The sequence below is a fragment of the Bombus pyrosoma genome, linkage group LG3 (genome assembly GCF_014825855.1).
Source record: "Bombus pyrosoma isolate SC7728 linkage group LG3, ASM1482585v1, whole genome shotgun sequence".
Lineage (NCBI taxonomy): Eukaryota > Metazoa > Arthropoda > Insecta > Hymenoptera > Apidae > Bombus > Bombus pyrosoma.
This window is the reverse complement of record NC_057772.1, coordinates 1,460,712-1,481,439: the sequence shown is the minus strand read 5'-3', so window position 1 is coordinate 1,481,439 and position 20,728 is coordinate 1,460,712. Positions and strand designations below refer to the sequence as shown.

Below are 20,728 nucleotides of genomic sequence, written 5' to 3'. Positions count from 1 at the left end.
CTGAAAACCCGCTACAGCTTGAAAAGTAACTTGCGTATATTCGCATACACGGTTAAGCATTTCGTGCACATAGCTGTATCATACCGTATATGCAGCGAATAGTCGACGATGGAAAGCGTATTTTTCATTTTCGTTGGCGCTGTCAATGCGGCGAAAGAAGCGCGTTCCATGCAAATGCATATATTATACGCTGACAACGGAGCTCCCTGAAAGACGGTGCCCTCGACGCGGTCAAACTTCTCGGAACCGAGGGTTGCAAAATACCGCGAGAGCATTTCACCGGACGAAAATGGAGAATACTCGCGAGTCATACGAGCTTCTCCAAACTTTCTCCGCGTATAAACTCACCTTCGAGGCAGACTCGGCAACTTGTCAAGTGCATTAGCGATTCTCGAGGTAAAGTCAACGACCGTCGATTTTGTCCTCCTACTGCACCACACCCTCCTCTCTCTCTCTCTCTCTTTCTCTTTCTCTCTCGCTCGCTCGCTCTATTCTCTACATTCCGTACAATTGTAACCAGTCGTTTCTTCAAATTAGCGCTTCTCACTCATCCGATTTGTTCACGTAGAACCATTATCGGGGTCTTTAATCTTGGAATTACATCTCGTTTGTAGGATTGTTCTCGTTGAAAGGGAAACGGCTTCAACGATTGCAAGGAACCACGCGTTACTATTTTCATGGAATACGCGATTAACGCTCCAACCCTTCTCTGTCTGTCGGTTAAGGGAGACGCACGCTTCTTACTAGCAGCGGAGGTAACCGATTTCATCGAAAATGTCGTTCACGAATTCCGGTGATGATCGAACGGACTCCATTTTCATTTCCGCGCTTGTGCCCATTGTGCACGTTCATCCAACCGTATCAGGATAGGAACACCAAACGACCGAGTAACCCATCGACTTTTTCCTTCAACCGCAATGAATCGATTTCTCTCTGGCGAGTAGTGGCAGAATTAAACCTAAGATCGTTCCGTGGATCTTAACCGCTTACGACCATTAACACCGTAGATTGCTGGTCGTATTTCGCAGAACTATTTATTCGTTTGAAGAAAGTTGCCAAGAGAAACGAACGAAACGTAGAACGACGAACGATGAAACTACGCGTGGTCTTGGCCGATTTCGCAGTTTTCCTTAATTTCGGTCGATCGTGTCGTTTATCTTCTCCACGCATACAAACACCTCTCGTCTGCTGCAAATGAACCGGCTACCAGCGACGTTGAACACGCCGGATGTTTTAATCCTTCTCTCGAGGAAGGTAATCTCAGCCGTCTTACATCAGCCAGGCCCAATCCCACGGGAAATTCTGTCGAGTTCCATAATACTCGGTGACACGCATCGAGCGATAAGGGCAGCGAGTTTCGAGTCGCCAGCACCGAGGCGTCGCATAATCGCTCCTGAAGCGTCATTCCGAGCGTGAGATTCGCCCAGGCTGAAGGGATTCGCGGTATCCCGGTCGCAATTCGGAGAATGTCGATCGAACGTGACACGACGATCGGTTCGCCGACACAAATGTACCTAAGACGTCGCGAGCAGCATCGCAACGAATCGTCGACCGATCGATAATCATCCGGCATGCAACGTTTATTACGCAAATCTTTCTTTTTCCATCGATCCATAGTCTTTCGAAGGTCCAGCCCGATGTCTTTTTCAAATATTTATGGCGGCGTGCCATAAAATTTTGCCAGCGTCGTACTATCGAAATACGAAACGTTCGCGATTTGACGATCGGATATTTTTAATCCTTTCGGCGCTACGGATCGTTTAGTACGCGAAATTGTTTAGCATTTGTTAACAAATAAAATAAATAATCGTTCAATGAGCGGCCAATATCGTCTCGATTCTTGAATTACGCACGAGCGTTTAACAAATTTTTAATTTATCGAAGCTGTTCTCTCGGAAACGTTGTCAATTTTTTAAACGTAAACGATATAAATAGACATCTGGCACGCGGTATTTCTTATCAAATTTACGAACCAGGATAAGAATGGCGGCTCGTTTGATGACCTAATCGCACTGGGCTAAAATCGGCGTTGAATCAACCGGTTGGGAAAACATCGGTGTGGCAAGGGTGGCGATAGTTGGCGACAACGTATTTAACACGGCTCGTAAAGCGACCATTTTATTTTTATGCGCTCCGCTAACCGCCTTATCGTCGTTACCCCGCAACTACCAGCTACGCCGATAATATTTATTCAAAGCGACGTCGCTTCCTGCAGAGATTGCGCAGCTCTGGGATACCGAGGAAATCGCGCGCGGAAATTTCGGCCCGTTTGCAAATTGACGTCGAAAATATCGGCCCCTTACCGTGATCCATTGCCGATACCGTCGACCCTGCTTTCGGTCCGCCACGCCGAAAAATCAAGCTGCAGGAACGTGAAATATCTGCGAGCTGGCGAAAAACCATTACGTCGAACACGCGAAATGCGATGCTTCCCGTGCGGGGCATCGACCTGTAATTTTATTACATCGTCAGCTAGAAGCTAGAAATCGTCCCTTCCGAAAGGGACGTACGAGCTTAAGCGTCGAGCTATTTTCGCGATAAGATGCGTACGCCTCGATAAAACGAATAAACGAAGCGAGCGAAATGGCGATCGAACGAGTGTACCATCGTTTTGGAATGGAAATTATTCGGGGCAATTTGACGAATGGATAATGCAAGGCGAGCATCCGCCGGCGGAAACTGTAATCAGATGCCAAAGAGGAACACGCCCTATAGACGAGCCGGCGAAACGCTTAATCACCGCGAGAGCTTGGACTCGTCGAACTGCAGCAACCGCATCGGACTATCTCGAAATAATAGAGAACGATCAATCGGATGCGAAACTTTCCGTCGTAGTGCTTAATAAAAACAGCCTCGCTTCGTCATCGCCGCATCAGGAACGAGCTATGGCTTAAAGATACATAAATACGCGGTGTTGAACAGACTGACCGACACCGGGCAAATTTCCAAATCGCATGCAGCGAACCATTTGCACATGGCTGTCAGACCGACGTTACGACCTACGTATCTGATCGAATCTCTCGTTTTGCGCGTTTTATCGAAATCTTGCGCCGTTTCGTCGAGAACTCCGCTTTGTCCCGACGATTTGCCCGGTCATCTAGGGATCTTGACTGGCAGCTAAGTGACCTACCCGTGTACAATACCGTAACTCGACGTTAATTACCTCGTCGAGCGGAGCGTCGAGTGAAGCGTCGACTCGAACCGACTGACGAACGAGCACGTCGATATTTGATCGTCTTGTCCTCGTTGCGTCGTTGCGCGGGCTTTCCTCGATCAAACGATTAATCCATCGCGTTCAGCGGTTCCAAAAGGTTATCGATTGCTCGCGATACAGGGAACGATGGAAGATCGCGGCGTCCGATTCGTCCAGAGACTAACCAGAGTGTTGGTCGTGCCATCGGCTGTACAAAAATGGCACTCGAAACCGTTAGCGTTTTCGGTTCGCATCCTCGTAATTTATGGCCGAGTTTGACGCGCGTCTCGCGCTCGTAAATCAGAGAATCTCTCCCCTACGCACACGCGGTCCGTTACTCGAACGGCTTCGCGTGGCAAAGAAAAAATGACTGCGTTTCGACGCTCGAAAAGACTGTCGAATGGTGTGCTCGAGTGACGCGAACACAGGCGATCTCGCCGTCTTTCGGCACGAGCGTGGATCGAGCTTCGTGGAACGATTCTACGCGCAACGTCGCGTGTTTTCCGTACTTGCGATTTTTCGTCTCACCCGATGTGCAGGATGTTCCACTTTCAGCCTGTAAATGCAGATGAATCGGGACGCGCGAATCAAACGCTCGGCCCTTTTCACGCGCAACGTTTCTCTTTTGCTCCAGAGGCGAGTTGAATTTCTCGTCGAGGAACGCACGTTGCAGATACGCGACAGCGTCTAGGCAGCAGCTTTATGCATCGCGACATAACGTCAAAGTTTGAAAAATCAGTTCCTCGTTCCTTTAAGCTTCAACAGGACGTCCCTGTTTCGTATCTTCGGAGTGTTTTTCGCGGAAACTGCATCCGCAGGTCGGGCAGGTCGGAGTACCGCGTACGTACTCTCTCGTACGATAGAAGCATCTCGAACGTGCCGGCGAATTCTTAAATCAACGGAAGCGTTTCATTCGGTGGTTCGTGCCTGCACGTGAAACTATCGGAGAATCGCTTAAACGAGAAAACCCGAGGAGGATGAGAAATACCACAGCCTCGGGTAAGACAGACAAATTGAATATAGTCGTGAAAAGAGAGCAGGGACGGGGAACGAGGGAACTCGCGTTCGTCGCGAAACGAAATCCTTTGTGCAAATATTTGCGCGAGATGGGAAGGAGCACACGGGGCGACAAAGATTTTCCGCGAAATTGCAACCGTAGGTGGGCATCCGAGACGCCAGAAGTCCGCGCACAGAACTCATTTCGCGGACTTGGAATTTTTTTGCTAGTAAAATATCGCGCCATTCCCCGCGATTAATTTTCAAATATCCGACAAACGTAGTTAACGTTTCGAAAGGCGTCGACGCGGCATAGAAACGCGAAACAAAAAACGGATGCAACGCGCTTTCGGAATTTTCCACGATGCGGATGAGTAAGCGCAATTCGATGGATCAGGACGGGGAAACGAGGGGCGAAGAGCCGAGCGAACGAATTTCGACAGGTACAATTACGTGTTTGCATTAACGGGGAACGTTGGGACACGTTGAGACACGTTGGGTCTCGCGGGGACTCGGCTAACTCCACCCGAAATATGGTAGTAACATCGATATCGATAATGTATCGTTGATAAACGCGAACCGATGGAATTAACGTTGCGTCGAATTACAAACACGTGATTTTATAGGTACCGCGTGCCATAGAGCGACAGACAGAAGGAAGGACAGGAGAGAGCAGCGGAAATAAATGGCGAGGCACGCGCTTTCCTTTTCATCGATAAAGTAAAACGGTGGCGTAGTGGTATTTTGCGCGTATGCTCTGGTCTGGCCAAAAGGACGTCGTCGCGCCGATGGTAAAAAAGACGAAAACACTCCCTGTCGTCGCGTCGACTATCGGCGAATCGTTATGGTTTTTGTCGCCCTTTGTTTGCGGTAGAGCACGAAACTCCGAGGGTCGGCGAACGAACAGGAAACCAACGCAGTCATATTAATTAATCGAGTATGTTGTGTAATTAACGTTCGCTCATGTGCGCAGGCCAGTCGTTTTTCTACCATACGTTTGCCGATGGAAAGTAACAACGGATCGACTGGCACATCCGGTTACTCGTTGTTCCTCTGTATTTGCACGGATGTAAAGTTGCACGTGATCCAACTGGAAATCTATCTACACGCGATATTTTGCTTTTTCCTGCAGCCAGTTTATTCCCAATTATCAAAAATATTAATTATTATCGAAAATATGTTAACCGTTTGTCGAGGTGCGCGCGTACGGTCCACCTCGAAGCGCTCGACGACTTTACGAGCTTCGTATCGCGACGGAACCGTTTTCACGATCGGCTACGAAAAATAATTCGCGCTTGAAAGATTTCACTCGCGCAGAACGGAGCGGCGAGATTTCAACGAGCGGTTATTTTTCAACGCGGGCCACGCATGCGAACGTATATCGCGATTAACGTAATTCACACCCCGACGAAACTCGTGCGAATTCACAGTTTCATCACGGTTTCATCACGGACAACGTGGTTTGCAAATTCTCGTCGTTGCTTCGTCGACCCGTTAAAGCAGCGTCCGAGTGAAACGCTCTCTGTTCACCGTTCACGCACGCTATGCGCGGCACACAGCTAAATGAAATTTATCACGCTGAGACAGAAAGAGAGAGAGAGAGAGAGAGAGAAAGGGAGAGACAGAAGGAGAGCGCATTACGCCGATGAAGCCAGACTCCTAATTTTCCGAGCACTCGGCATTTTAAGCACGACCGTCGTAAACCGTTTTTCTGTCCGGTTCTTCGCCTACCTTTCTACCTTTTTTCCTCCATATCCTTTTACTTTTAATCCACTCTGCTACTTTTTACGCGAGATTCCGATGCGCTCGTTCGCGTAAAAACGCACGCTTCGCGTCGCGGTCGAGCGACTGCCTGCCGATAAACTAAATAGATCGATGCTTGTTTACATGCGTTTTTCACGTTTCCAACTATACGCGCAATTTTTCATTCCACGAGACACCTGCGTTTGCTAGAACAGTTTCATTCTCGGAGTATTTGCGAAAGAACTTTCCGTGAAAAGTGTATCTCGCATTTATACATAGAGACGACGATGGAGTATCACCGCGTTGCCTCGTCAATGGTCTTTTCTAGATTTGCAGATGAAACCGTCGAATTCTCGAAAGGAGTAAAATGAAAATTTATTCCGGAACGGTGTGCGCGATTCCGTATAGGAATCGGGTAAAAAGGATGGTAGGTAAGTTTCGTTTGACCGACGACTACCGCCATCTGCGTAGCAGGCTGAGAGGCAGGTGGTAGCAGCGACGCCGGGCGCCGTCGTCGATGGGTCGCCTCTGCTCGCCTCGTCCGCAATGTCGACTACATAGTACCACCGGAAGGGAGGCATTGAGCGCATCAACGCTTCCGGATGTACACGCTCGTAGTTTCCTGTCCGTTATACGCACCAAGTCGTAGAGCGGAAGAAGCGAGTCCTAATGCGAACGTACCGCCTGCCAATTCACTGTCAAGTTATCGCATTTTCGCCGCGTAATTTGCGTACAGCCAAACTGCTCTTCTTCTCTCCGTCACTTTGACCTTTTCGATCTCGTTGAAGTTTTAACGAAATTTTAACGAAATTTTAACATCGCCAGAACGAATCCACAGTTATAGACGAAAAGACATTTGCTTCGCAGCTTGCTGGAATTGAAAAGAATCGATCGAGACACGCTTTTGTCTTACTTGTCTTTACTGACCGTGTGACGAGCTTGAGAAGCATCGTCGGTTTGGGGAAAACTGGAAACTCGAACCGCCGTTACTCACACCTGACGATCGAAGGAATGTCGGAAAAATTCCCCGTGTCCTGACTCACCTGTAACAAGAAACAGGCGCGCGCCTTGTCATCGTGAAAGGATAACAAATGGAAGGAGGGAACTGGGCGAGGGAAATAAACGCGGGAAACGAAGGAACTGGCTGGAAACGAGTCAGTCTACCGCTTCTCCGACCACAAGTTATTACGCGATCGCTGTAGGCGCGTTCTCGAGACACACGATCGTCGCGAAAACGAAGGAATAAAAATCGGTCGGCGAGTATCTCGATTGGGAATAGGAGGCCGTAGAACGTCCCTGGCACTCTTCTAGATCTCATCTAACTGGCGATAGTTACGCGCCATCCAAAGTCGTTTGCATTCCGCGCCATAAACCACTCTCCTTCTTTCTTAATTACGCGACTGCGCTACATCTCCAGCCAGCTGTTGATATCGTTTCTTGATTCTTCGTGTTCTACACGAAGAATCTTTTTCGTCGATGGAATTGGAACGGTGAGGCAAAGCGTCGTTCGTACCAGATAGATCGTACCGGCGATCTAATTACGCGGACAGACGTAACGCGAAATGTTAGGTAGCGAGTCGTGGCAAATATCCAATTTAATATCCTTTGGCGAAACCTGGACGACGTAATTCGACGAAAGCGATGGAAGAAGGTTTTCTTCCGATAAACAACGCAACAGCGAAGCATCGCGCCAAACCTGACGATAACGATCGATTAGGAGTTAAGATGCCGGTCGTTCGTCGTTGTTGCAAGTAGAAAGTTACGAGATAGAGGGTGATGAATGTGGTGGCGCGTTAATCTTCGCCGTGACACGGACAGGAGCAACCTTGCTAACGGGACAGATCGGCAGGGAATGAAACGAGACGAGACGAGACGAAACGAAACGAAACGCGAAACACGAAACAGAAGGAAAGGGCGGGGAAGGTGGCGAACGAGGGTTAAAAAATGATCGTTGGCCGGTCGCGACGTTGTTCTCGTCGCGTCTCGCCACGTTAGACACGTCCGCGTAATTTGCCGAGTCCAAACAACGCGAGACTCGGATTACGCAACCGTGTTACTATTTTCTCCGTGGTGTCCGCGTAACAAACGACGTCCGTTGCGATTAATCATTCGTTGGCGCACGCTGCCCGTTTTATTTTACAGGCTAACGACACCTCGCGAATGAAGATTTATGAAGAAACGCGTGCCTCCTTCTCGCGCCGTAATGTACCCTCCCCGAGGGAAGATGCTGATCGAGCTGCAAGGCAATTAGCCTCGAGTACTTCCACGGGAACAGCCGGCGTCTTCCGAGAATCCTCCTGTTTCATCTTCGACAGACAGAGTCGACTTAATAGTCTTCTCGAGTAATTCCTTGTGTCAATTCGCCTTTACAGGTAAGGAGAATCGGTGGCGACGTTTGCCGTCGATTTAAAAACATTCCGGACGACGTTCTTGCTTTCACCTCTTGCACCTACCTCTTCGTCCTACCAATCATTGAATTGCCTTTTCCTAAGACCGTTAATCGACTGGCATTCGCCGCAAGTTCTTCGAAAGCTACTGGAAGTTGCGTCAAATTTTGCGTTTCGTACGAGAAACTTCGACGGGAGTGGAAACGATCGCAGCTACGAGTTTCATCGGTGCGACCCGGTTGATTCGTTGAATTTTTCAACAGAATTTTGCTGAAACTTAATTAGAATCGTCTACCGAGAGAGAACGGTTGGCTCGCTAAAAAGTAACGTGCGCCGCGTTTTGCGGCAACGTGACGCGCGCGATGCGTCAAAGAGGACGATCGAGTGGCCTTCTGGACGATAATACACGGTAGAAATAAATGGAAATCGAGCGACGTCGCGTTCCAATAACCTGTCGCGTGAACGCTTTCCGCATAGAATATCGAGGCGTTCTAAAGAACAACGGGACAAGGGCGTGCTTTGTACGATCGATCGAAAAGATGTTTCAGATTCATCGGCGACGTTTCCCTAGGCCTGGAAAATTGAAACGGACTCCGACCGGTATCGAAAACGCGACGGCGAACCTTCCGATCGTGCCAACTTAATTTCCTTCGTCCCACCGCCACTCTAGCTTCTAGCTAATTATCCTAACCGCTGCTGTGCGCGAACGTCCCGATTTTATCGGCTTTCCTCGAACGTTTCGCTACCGACCTCGCGCTGTAAATTTCACGGCGAGCTCTCGTCCCGATACGCCGCGTCCTGTAACTCGTTTGATATTTAAACGAGGGTTAACGCAATTTGCGAGAGAAACGTCTCCACGCGACTACCGAACCAACCTTCGACTCTCTGTCTACCAGGTGTACCTGTGCCAATACAAATTCGAGTAAATCTGTCGACGGCGAGAGAGTCGTTCGGAGATTATTTCCATTTGGAATTTCCATTCGGAGCGTGACGTCGAGCGCGATGAAAACACAAGCGAGGCGACACCATTTCGGTCGCGAGCGCGCGCAGAGTTCGGCGAAACTCTTCGCGTTATTCGACGAATTCGAGCGCTCTCCGATAACCACTCTAAACTTGCTTGGCGAAACGACAAGCCTACAGCTTTGACCGGAAAGGTCGCGCGATTCCCTGTAGCTCGGCGATCGCCCATATTTGCTGCAAATATTTGCGCGCGATTTCCGGTCGCTAACGAGTCGAACTTGCTCTGCAGCGCGGTGAGATCGAACGATAGACCACGCGGCGAGAATTAACAACGTACCGGCGATTGTTTGATCGAACAATTAACAATATCGCTGTCGCTGCGACCTCGTTAAGGTTCAACGTGTCCATCGGAGAGGAACGGTAGACAGCGGTTCTCGCGGAACAATGCCAGGATCCGTGTTCGAAAGCGACAGTTCGATCTACGAGCCAGAGAGAAAGGCGTAATTAAAATTCGCATCCGAGTTTCTATCGGCTGTCAACGGGTTACAGCCTGGTTACAGTTAGTTTTCGGATGGAAAACGGAATCGTCCGAACGTTCTCGATAGTCCGTTTTGCCTCGACCGTTGCCAGACGGTCGCAGAACGCGACTCCGCTATTTCCCCGACGTTACGTAAGATTATCGAAACGCACGCGTAACCGGATAACGAAGTCGATCTGAAAACTCAGCCACGTTAATCTTCGGCTTTTCCAGTTTATTCTTCGAATAATATCGGCCAGGGCCGTTGAAATTGCGTATTTCGCCTACAGATATTCCTACTCTTTGCGTCGCAGACAGATAGCCGATACGATAGGCGTTGCTTTATTTGCTCGCTTTGCAGTTTCCCGAGTTTCGTAAATTTCCAATTAACTGGTACAAGCTGCTCGTTCGTATCGCGATCGACACGAAACGAGGCGAAGACGGGTTAGGTCGTCTTTCTAGCGCGAGCACTCGTGGAAATAGATGCACGTTCGCGTACCAATACGAAGGCAAAAGAGTGCCATAGCCGGCGGCTAGGTCGTTTCCCGACCTTGCCAAGCGGGATTCCTTAGACGCGAAGAACTTGGCCATTTTTATCGGCCGTTTCCTCTATAAGCTTTCTTTCCACCTTTTTTGCTTGCCCCGGATCTACTGCTCGTCGCGAGGAACCTCTGCACGCTCCGCGTATAATTTATCCTCGCTGGAATATCGCGGTCGACGTCTCTGCCACGTTTAATCGCGCGGCTCGAAATCTCGTTAAGGAAATTAATTTTCCCTGTCCACTTTTTTCTCTTTCTTCTTTTTACGCCCTTTCCATTCATCCGATCACCGAGGAAAGTTGCGCGAATCTATTCGAACCGAAACCGCAATTAACGCCTTCCTTGCCTTTTGTTCCGACAGTTACCCTGACAATTGCCATCGCTCGTTTACCGACTTCCGGCAGAACCGCCGCGAATCCGGGAAGTAATTAAACTTATTAAATATTTTCCTTGTATTATCGGTTTGCAGGTGGCTTCGCGTATACGTACTTTGAAACGTTTCTTCTCTCACCGACGTTAACGATCTCCACTTTCGTACAAGTACGTTCCCAGCTATCCTCCCGATGTAAATATAATACCTAGGACGAAAATTTCACACAACGGTACCAACGAATCGCTGGAGCGACTCGGAAGAGATCAGCCATCGATTCCGCCGTACGATTCTACGCGACATTTCCTCGAAAAGCGTTTTCGCTCGGCGATCTTTCCGGTTCGCTCGTTCCCACGAAATTTCCTCGGATCCGGAGAAAACAGCGAAACGGTTTCGGACGAGATTCCTCCGCGGATAACGGCCACGCAAAGAAACAGACCGGGAATAGGACGAGAGTTTCTCGACGCGATCGGTTTTCTCGTCGATCGGTTTTTTCTTCACGATTCCCCATCGGAGATTCGATTTCGCGGCTAGCCGACTTTTATCGACCAAGGTAAAGACGCGACGCTGGTTCAGCCTTCCGAGCATCGATGCCACGACTTACTTCCAACCAACGCAAACGTGTAGCATCCTTGCGCGACAATGACCAGAACGAGGACGAAAAGTATGGGCGAAGAAACCGCGATTAACCAAGAAGAAGCACGTTCGACCTAGTGGCCTATATACCTTGATATCTGCTCGAGGCCTTTTCATCGCGCGGTTCACTTTTGTTTTCAGGATGTTTCGTTTTACCGCGGACTGACAGACTGCCTGGAAATTCAAAGCGAGCGGCCGCGCCCGACGCGGATCTTTCCAAAAAACGAACACGTAATTTGCTATCGTACGCGTATTTATCGTAAGAGGAGGGTGGAACGAAGAGACGTACGTACAATTTTGAAGAGAAAGTTGCAAAACACGGTTTTGAGTTTACAAAACCGATGGACGCGGCTTCCGAGCGGCTCAGCCAGCATCGAGTAAAGTTCAGCGTGGTACAGATACGCTCGCGGTAGGTGAAAGTGTTAGCGAGGTAATCGTGTCATTTTCGTGCCTTCTAAATGGAGCGTTACGTTTCTTCGCAGTACGGCGACTTTTACGCAGAGTCGAGCCATTAAAACATCGTTGGCAAGAAAAACCGTGCAACATGCACGCGAGAGCATAAGCGATAAAGTCGGGGCAACGCTTCGATACCTTATCGATATCGATGTGTCGCGATTCAGGCTGCAAAGAGGCGTCCTTGGGTGGGCAGCGTTAAGAAACGGCTCGTTTCTCGCGTATCTAAATCCATGACGAAATAACGGGTCGTATTGGATGGCAGAAATCGAGAAAACCGGTAAGGCGCGCGCGCGAACACGCACGTAACCGCGGCGCTGGCTAGGTGGGGCGCGCGTAAAACGAGCGTCCATAAAACCGACTCGGCTGTCCGCTGCGATACACCGCGATTTTACGATTCTAATCACGCGGCCGGCCCGAGAGATATACGATCGCCGATCTGAAAGGGAAATCGACCGTACGACACGCTTCCAACAGATTACTTGGACGATCGAGCAGCGGTTTTGCCTCGTCGTGAGCTGAAACCGCGACTAGATCCAGAGAGACCGGTACGCGATCCCCCGGTCTCCCCTTTCCCTTCCCCTTCGTCTACCTGAATTTCTATGTTATTTATGGCAACAAATTGAGCGCAAGCCGATCCGTTCGGGGAAAAAGTGGCGCGAACAAGCATCGCTGGCTCGCGCTCTGCAACCGCACGCGCAGCGCGAAGCGCGGCCGCGTGGCCTCCAACGTCCACGACTCGCCACCGTTAGCCATATGTCGGTCCGATCAGGCTGTTCGGCGAATTGGACGGGACCGCGAGGCTTCCGTGAAACGCGATTGTTGCGAAACTGTTGTTGTTAGCCAATTGACCGTCGCCGCTGCCAGGGAACAGCAGGCAAATCGAATCGGACGGTGTTGCGTTCGTATTCGTCACTTTCGTTGGCGGTGAAACACGCGAAAGAAAAGAGACGCGAAACGACACGTTGGAATTTTGGGAAGGAGATCTTGGCGAGTTGGAATGACGCGTGCGTCGACTCGACCTTGAATCGTCGAGGTGACCGCCGCATTCGGCCCTGCGAGGAAACCAGGGCACGAAAATACGGTGCATCGAGGGAAAAGCAGCGCAGCGGAAACTTTCGCGGCAGACGGCCTTCGCTCGCTCTCCTCTTGTTTGAAAAACACTCGACTCGCTGATATTGCCCGTGCGCCGTTCCACGGAAATGCCTGGCACGTTTTGAGTGCGCGTTCTCCATCGAAACAACGGGTCACCGCATGACGGGCCGTTACTCGTCTGATGAACGCGCGAGAACCATCAGCGACGACCGCCATAAACTACCACGACCGTTCTTCCATCTGCAACTCGTGAATCTCAAGCAGTTCTCTCCTCCTCCTCGTTCGACGGGGAAAAGTCACCGACTCTGGGTCAACTCGACGATCGCGTTGTGAAAATTTCCCCGGGGCGATAAAAAATATTCGCCACGACCAGATGAGACGAGATGGAGCGGGTTTATTTTTGCGCGCTCAGCCTTCGTAAGCAACGGATTATCGGCAGGGGAACGGAGATAAGCGAACGATCGATCGTCGTTTTCGATGAAATTAACGGCGACGTAATACGACGACCTCCTTCGGAGAAGATGGCAAAGGGATTTAACGAGAAACGTATTATTTCATTATTCGGCGGAAACTCGAGGCACGGATCGAGCCCCGAGAGTGCAGCTATTTATATAAAACCAGATCCAGGCACAATAGCAACTTTCTACTCCTACACGAAGCGCGGTGGGGCGCGTTGTACGCGTGCATTAGCCGTTGCTCGCTCGCTGGACCGTGCGACGCTCGAGGTGCCTCTCGCCGAGTTACGTCAAATTTCCATGCGCCGATCGACTCGATCGCCGCGAACGAGTTCCGAGAATTTACCTCTTCTTTCGCTCGTCCTGTTCGCACTTGCACCGAACGAGAATATCGTAGAACGAGAGAGGAAAAACTATTCGAAAGGATTTCCAGCACTTGGCCGACGAATCTCTTCGATTTGTTTCCTTCGGTTTCAAATTGAAATTCAAACTTCTCAATCGTTTGAAACTCGCCTGCCTGTCCTCGCTGACTTGCCACAAGTTTCAAGTATTCCCAAGCCAGCGGAACTCGCAGGGAACTGCGCTCCCCTTCGCCGATGTCCTTCGGTTTTTCATTTCCACCAAGTTTTACATCTTCGTCGTCGAACTCCCTGGACAGCGACGGTTTATCGGGTTTATTTTCGAACGAATATTTATATTTGAATAGCACGCGTTATGCATCCGCCGTCTGACGCTCGGAAAAGAAGGAAAATATCGGTAATAAAAAGATGTATAATCGCGCGTTTGATCGATTTTACGGAAATTTCCAATTGCCATTCGTCGCAGCGTCGTTGCCAATCTCACCTGGGTTAGAGAAGTTTCGTAGCTCGTTGGGCAGGAAAGAGGAACAACGACCAAGAAACACGAACAAATTCTCTAATGTTACGCGCCTGATCCTGGTTTACCAGCTAGTTTCCGTAGCCACGATAAAATCCAAGGGGAGCGAGGCAACGTGGCGTTCCCTACGAAGGACGATTCCTCCTACGTGATCTGTCGCGTTAATGTACACGCGACGAGAACGACGCGAGCTCGAACAGCGTCGAGGCGAATCGCGGCGGCGAACGAAAACCTCTGTGATCTTTCCTGGCGGGACGACGCTTTTTACTCTTCTTCGCGGATGCAGCGGACGGTTGTTGGCAGAACGTGTGCGAGAGAGGCGGCTCGAGTGAATCGAGGCGCAGGGAAAACGACACACACCCACTCGCGCGGACGAGTTGGAATAAAGGGCGAGTGGGAGGGCCAGCTCGGTGGAAAAAAGGGCGACACCGGGATGGACGTAAATTTAATGGGCGCGCGATAGTGGTAAATCTGCGCGTAAAAGCCGCGCCGTTTCTGTTTGCCTCGTTTACACGAGAGCGTTATCATCGGCCGTACAGACGGAAACGAATGTCCGCCACGCGGTGAAATAGAAGTTCCGGCCCTGGCGTCCACAAGTTGCCGTTAGTTTTGCTGAAACTTAAGCTCCAAGTTGCGTAGGTAATTACTTTGCCCGACTGTTCTCGCGATGTATTAAATCTTCGCGTAGTCGCCGTTTAAGACGGCGTGTAGGTGAAAAGGAATGGAAAGAAATTGCGAAAGAAGAGAGAAGGAGGAAAGGAACGGCGAGAGAAAGAAGTTGATTCGGACAAAGATTTGCAGACAGCGAAATAAGAGACAAACTGAACCTAGTTGGGTAGCTTTAACCGAGAAGGAAAACGCGTTACGTCGTTCCGAAAAACGGGTTCTAAGAACGTTCCACGCGGTCTTGGCCTTGTTGCGAATACACGAAAGTTAGAGACGAACGCGATGTGCCGAATCGACCGGCGTGTCTCGCTCGCTTGCGTAATGTACCGGTTCGTAGGGAAAAAGAATGCCGCGGTCGATCCATAGAGACCCGTCTCTTCTTCTCACGTAACATCGGTGGGTGTTTGAGGCAAATCGGACGCGTCACGAAGCTGTTTCGTGGGCGTCTGTTACTAATTCGTAATGCATATTGCAGAGAAAAGCGTGACGTCGATGGAATCACGAACGGAAGCTCGTATTACAACCTTCGCGAAGATCGGCAATGCGGTAGAAACGTTGTTCGATAAGCTTCGCGGTATTATTGCCTACTGCGTGGCATTGGATAGAGTTTCTAGAATTTCCCTCTGAAAAGATGACACGAAAGTTAACTTACCCGGTGATTGTTTTTGCTATTTAGCAACTAGAATTACGTTCGTCCTTAATCGTCGACCGATAGGTCGCTGGACGGGTTGTTGATAAATTCCCAGCAAACGAACCCATTAACCTCGTTGTATCGACGATATCGTATTATCGTCGAACAGCCAACGACTAGTCTTGCATCCCAAGTGTACAAGGTCAGTGGGAAATACATACAATGTTCACCGGTGATTTTATCGACACCACACCGACTGAGAATTAATCATAGAACATACGCTGGGTCTCCCCGAATCCTTCCGTTACAAATCCCAAGGACCATGGCCGTGAAGGGAAGACACGATGTAGACCGTGTACTAGTTACCGAGAAGCGTGTTAATTCGCCGACCATCCGACGAGCGAAACCCTGGTTTGTTGCGGTAGCAAACGAGCGAACATCCTCCATTCGTATACCAGAAGATATCCACCACTGATTATTTGTCATCCTTTATGCTATTCATACGTTGTATCGTCCCATTCTCACTCCCACACGGTCGTCTGCTTCGCGACGATTCGGCCGGTGGCTAGGCATTTTAATTTAATACGATTAAACGACTTTAAGGGAAGAAGTGGCCGCTTTGCGTTTATTACCGCGCTCACCGTTCGATATTACGCGGGGCTTCTCTCGCCAATAGCTGTTAAATACCGTCATTATCGAGCGTAAGAGCTCGATCTCCCATCCAGTAATTCCTCCGTTATTTTAACATTGTCGGGAACTCTGCTTGACGATGAAAAAGATTCCTCGTAAAATTATCCTCCGTACGTGGTTGATGCTCTACGTTTTCGATATCCGAATTAATACGGTACTTATGCGTTAGAACGTCGGTATGGCTGTAAATCGAAACGATCTTGCAAGCAAAATCGATAAAAATTTCTACGCTGATCGAGTCTCGGGTAAAACGAGCGGTCGGTCGAGCGAAAAGGTAAGGTTAGGTCAAGGCGCGTATACGTAAATTTCAGATAAATCGCGACGGTCGCTTGGCAAATATTATCTGACCAGGAACTAGCCAGGATGCCTTTATGCGGCTACGTTATCGTTATCAGAGTCTTGCACGTTTCTCGTTTACGAGCCCTCGTCCTCCTCCTCCTCCTCCTCCTCCTGCTCCTCCTCCACGATCTTATTTTATTCCGTGATATCGACGGCTTCCACGGGTTTTGCTGCCGTTCAGCCGCATTGGTCGCGGCGCGGGAATTACCGTAACAATCGATGCAGAAGGTCGAGAGGAAGCCTTACACCGGCCCTCGGTCGCGTCGCTTCGCCCATAACGGCGTGAATAATTTGGAACGAGCTCGAACTCGAAGTTGTTATCGAACGATCGCTGAAGAATAGATGGAAAAGTTGGAGTCGCTGCACGTTGAAACTCGCACGTTGAGTGGAACGAGCTTGATCGATAGCGCGGAGGGGTCCAGCTCTTTTTAATCCATTTACGCTTTTCAGTTTCTTCTGCTAATCGTGCCTTTCAAAATATTTCCGATAATCGATCGAAACAAGACACTCTGTACACCTTCGCAGCGATCCAATCCGATAAACCTTATCTCTTCCACTTTGCAAAAGCTGATCGTTTAAAACTATTTGCCGACTCGTTTCTCGCTAATTAAGATAAATTATCGGCGATACTTCGACCCAACGATCGGGCAGATGTTTAGACAAATTTCACGATAGTCTCGTTTAACGATGCTATACGCAATGTCGTTAGCAGTGCGAGTAATAATTGATCGTTCTACTACGGGCAGCGACGTTCTCACCGTTATCGTTACGTTATCGAAACAAACAGAGCACGATGCAAGAGGCTATTGGAAACGCTGCAGCATCGATAAGGGGCTGTTTAATCAAGAGCTAATCGATCAGCCTTTATCGAAGGCGTATTAATCAATGAGACTAATCGACTGTCCGTCGTTCGTTATCTTCCCCTATTAACAAGATTAATCGCGACACCGTAGACGGTCCAGACGTAACGAGCTTTTTCCTCTTCCCTAACCCTTTTGCGTTTTAACAAGAACCGGCCTGGGACGCGACATAAACACGGATACGTAACGACGATCTTTATGCTCGGTGGTTCGCGGCCGCGGAATACCATTCACTGCCCACTTCGTTTTCATTCATCGCTTCTTGTCTCCTCGCTCTCCGCCACCCCCCATTCTCCGTTCGCGTTGTTCTTTGCTTTTTGCTCGGCTGGAAACGAGCAGCGGTGGCAACGGTAACGAAGCAATTAAATCCACGTTCCGATGGACCTGCACCTTTGCCAATAAACGACAATGTCGTTCCTTCGGATTCAGCTCCTGGTCCCGTCGTTTCTACGCTCGATCGCTGGTTGATCGTTTCCGTGTAAACCGACGTTTCGTCGAGTCCTCGTCCCACGATCGTTTGCCGATATTCCGCGAAACATTTTCTATGGCAGTGGGATCACCCATAGTGGATTCGTTCCGCTTCCTACTGATTGTAAGAGGAGAAGCGTGGTCGAACAAAGTGGCAGCCAGTTTCTGTGCCAGTTTTGCGTTCGTTCGTTGTGCGTTTCGCGCAATTAAAATCGCGACCACTTGGCGGCGAGTAACGCTCCAATTATCTCATCCTGCCGTAATAAGAAGAAAGCTTCCTCTGAGATACACTTTTTTCCACTCTACGTTACATTTTCCGTTGCTGTGATTACGCCGTGATACTTTGTAGTCACGAGTAAGGGGCGTAAGGCGAGTCGCGTTTAAAGCGACAACGAGAATCATCGAGTGTCGATGAAATATTGGGAAAAAGTTTCGACGCGTCGCATATTCGCGATCGTCCGTTCGATACGATCGTGCTTCGTGCAATTTCCGGAAGAAACTCGGCTATTCCATCGACGCGATGAAACAACTACGAAGCGAAAGATATCAAATTTTCCTTTTCATTTCGATGATTCAACGATCGTCGATACGTCAAGCAGGAAATATCGTGCAAACGTTTTCGCGTATCGGTACAAACGACGGGAGATTTACCGAGCGCGAAATTATCCAAGTTACCGAAGCGAACGCGTTCTCTCTCGTCGAGTAATTAAAACGTTAGTTGGCATTGCGTGGCACTCGAGCTCCTTTACCTCTCTCTAAATGGAAACCCGTTTCGGAGGTTCAATTTTCACCCAGAGAACTCGCTTTGTCTTCGGTTTAGTAATCGGTTGAATAATTGCCGATCGACGTCGCGCAACTGTGCGTCTCGTAACCGATCATATTCCCCGTAATTTTCCCTTTTCGATCGCGAAATATCGACTGGAATGGTTGCACGCTTCCGACAAGTTGACAAGTTCGACACGACCGGGTTGCTCGGAGTTTCAGCAAGCCATTAAACCGAGGACAATTATATTTGCGAATCAATATCCGATCCAGGACCCGCGACAATGTTTCGAATATAGTACGCTGGAATATCGCGTTTCTACGCTGCTCGTAACCGGTTGTCATTACGTTGCAGCTAGTTTCCTCGATAACAGCCGTGTCATGCTCGTTCGACGATCAAAGCGATTACGACAGACAGAAAGAGAGATTTTTCTCTGGATGCCACGTTTTCGAGTCGCCGAGTCGTCGAGTCGTTGCGTTACGTGGCGCTCCACGCGATTACCTTGCAGAATACAGACTTATCAGTCTCCATTACGCGTCAAACGTGACAGAGAATATTTAATTTGTGGGAACGTTGCAACGAACGTAGCAGCGTAAAATAATAAAATTCGAATACGGAGAAATTCTTGCCGACAAAGTTTGACGTACAATTAGATTCGTTTGGCGTTTGGCCGCTTCGATTCCTTCATTCGCTCGATGGCTGAAAGTTTAACAACGTTGAGCAGCTTCCGGAGCAGCTGTTCCACCGACGTCTCTGACGCTGACGGTCTCGCTTACATCTCGATTACATCGCCGAACGTTTTACGCGTTCGTGAAAGCTCGACCGCGTTATTTACCACTGTTATTAAAACGAGAAAAAAGCCGCTAATTTTATTTCCGCGCTTGTCCGACGTTTAACGAGGTAAACGAGGGAACGAAAAGCGTCGCGTGTCTTTCACGTAACTGCCTCGCTTCGTCCCTTTTTTCTTTCTTTTAGTTTTACGTAATCAACGCTAATATCGATAATACCAAGCCGAGTTGCGAGAGTTCAGCCGTCGATAGCAGAACCGCCGGTCGTTTCGTCTCGCTCGATCGTGTCCGATGACGATATTGATCAACCTGGCGTGCACGAGTTTTAACAAGCGAACCACATCGGCGAGTACGAACGCGATACGCGAAACCTGCCATCGACCGAAATTCGAATTGTACGCATTGTCGATATCATGGCAGAATGCGGCGCGTTTCATGCTCTCTGGCTTTGCAACGAGAACAGCTCGTTTAATTACGCGAATCGCAAATAGAAAAGCAGGAGTTTGGGCGAAACGGAGATCGAGTACGCTAATTAGCCCTTTGGGTTACGGGTTCAAACGAAAGAGAGGAATGGAGGAGACGAAATTTATATCGTGCTACGGAATATAGACGGTCTCTCGGTTATCCACGTTTTTGTCTTTCGTAGATAGAGAAGGTGTAATTGTCTCGAAAGCGGGCACAGCGTCCCACGATTCCGACGCTGGTAATTAAATGGACCGACATAATTGAAATTACCTAGCCGCCGTTCCGTTTCCAGTTTCACGTGGTCAAATACAATAAGACGGAAAGATACGAAGAGACATCGTTGTCCCGGTTTCCAGGATTCCACTTCCGTCCTGAACCTCCACCTGATTCCACTTCGCTCCTATCCCTACCTCGTCCAATCGACCGCTGCGATCCTATACTCACGCTGCGTATCGAAAACGGAAAGAACGAGCCCCTTTCTTCTTCCATTTCATTTTTCTCTCCTTCCGTATATCTACGTATATTTTTACAGCAACTTTAAGTTCGAATTGCCGCGACATTTTTCCTATCGTAGCAGATTAAATTTGGAAATATCGTCCGATAAATCGATCACTGGCAGCGACGGTATCCGCTATAGGAACATCGATTCGGCGCGCAAGTCGAACTTTCATAAATATTTATGGAAATGGACGGTTCCCGCTACGCCCACGCGGATGTAGCTCGTCGGCCTTAACCCACTGACGCTTTCTCCCTTCTGATGGTTTTCGGGAGACTGCGGTAAAAATCGCGTATATCGACTAAAGCGAAGCTATCGGCGCTAATCTCGTCCACCTAACCG

General features: G+C 49.3%; 1 protein-coding gene across 4 annotated transcripts in view; it reads right to left on the bottom strand.

Annotated features, from left to right (window-relative positions):
* LOC122566213 overlaps window positions 1-20,728 on the bottom strand; it is an 81,855-nt gene that overhangs the window by 22,780 nt on the left and 38,347 nt on the right. Inside the window, exon 1 of one of the 4 annotated variants that reach the window (XM_043723161.1) lies at window positions 6,860-6,935. The exons of 2 other annotated variants lie outside the window; for them this stretch is intronic. In XM_043723161.1, the coding sequence (XP_043579096.1) occupies window positions 6,860-6,882 (23 nt within the window). In that variant the 5' untranslated portion in view covers window positions 6,883-6,935. Of the gene's footprint in view, window positions 1-348; window positions 398-6,859; window positions 6,936-20,728 lie in introns of those variants that run through there. One more of the 4 variants, XM_043723158.1, reaches the window with a different exon arrangement.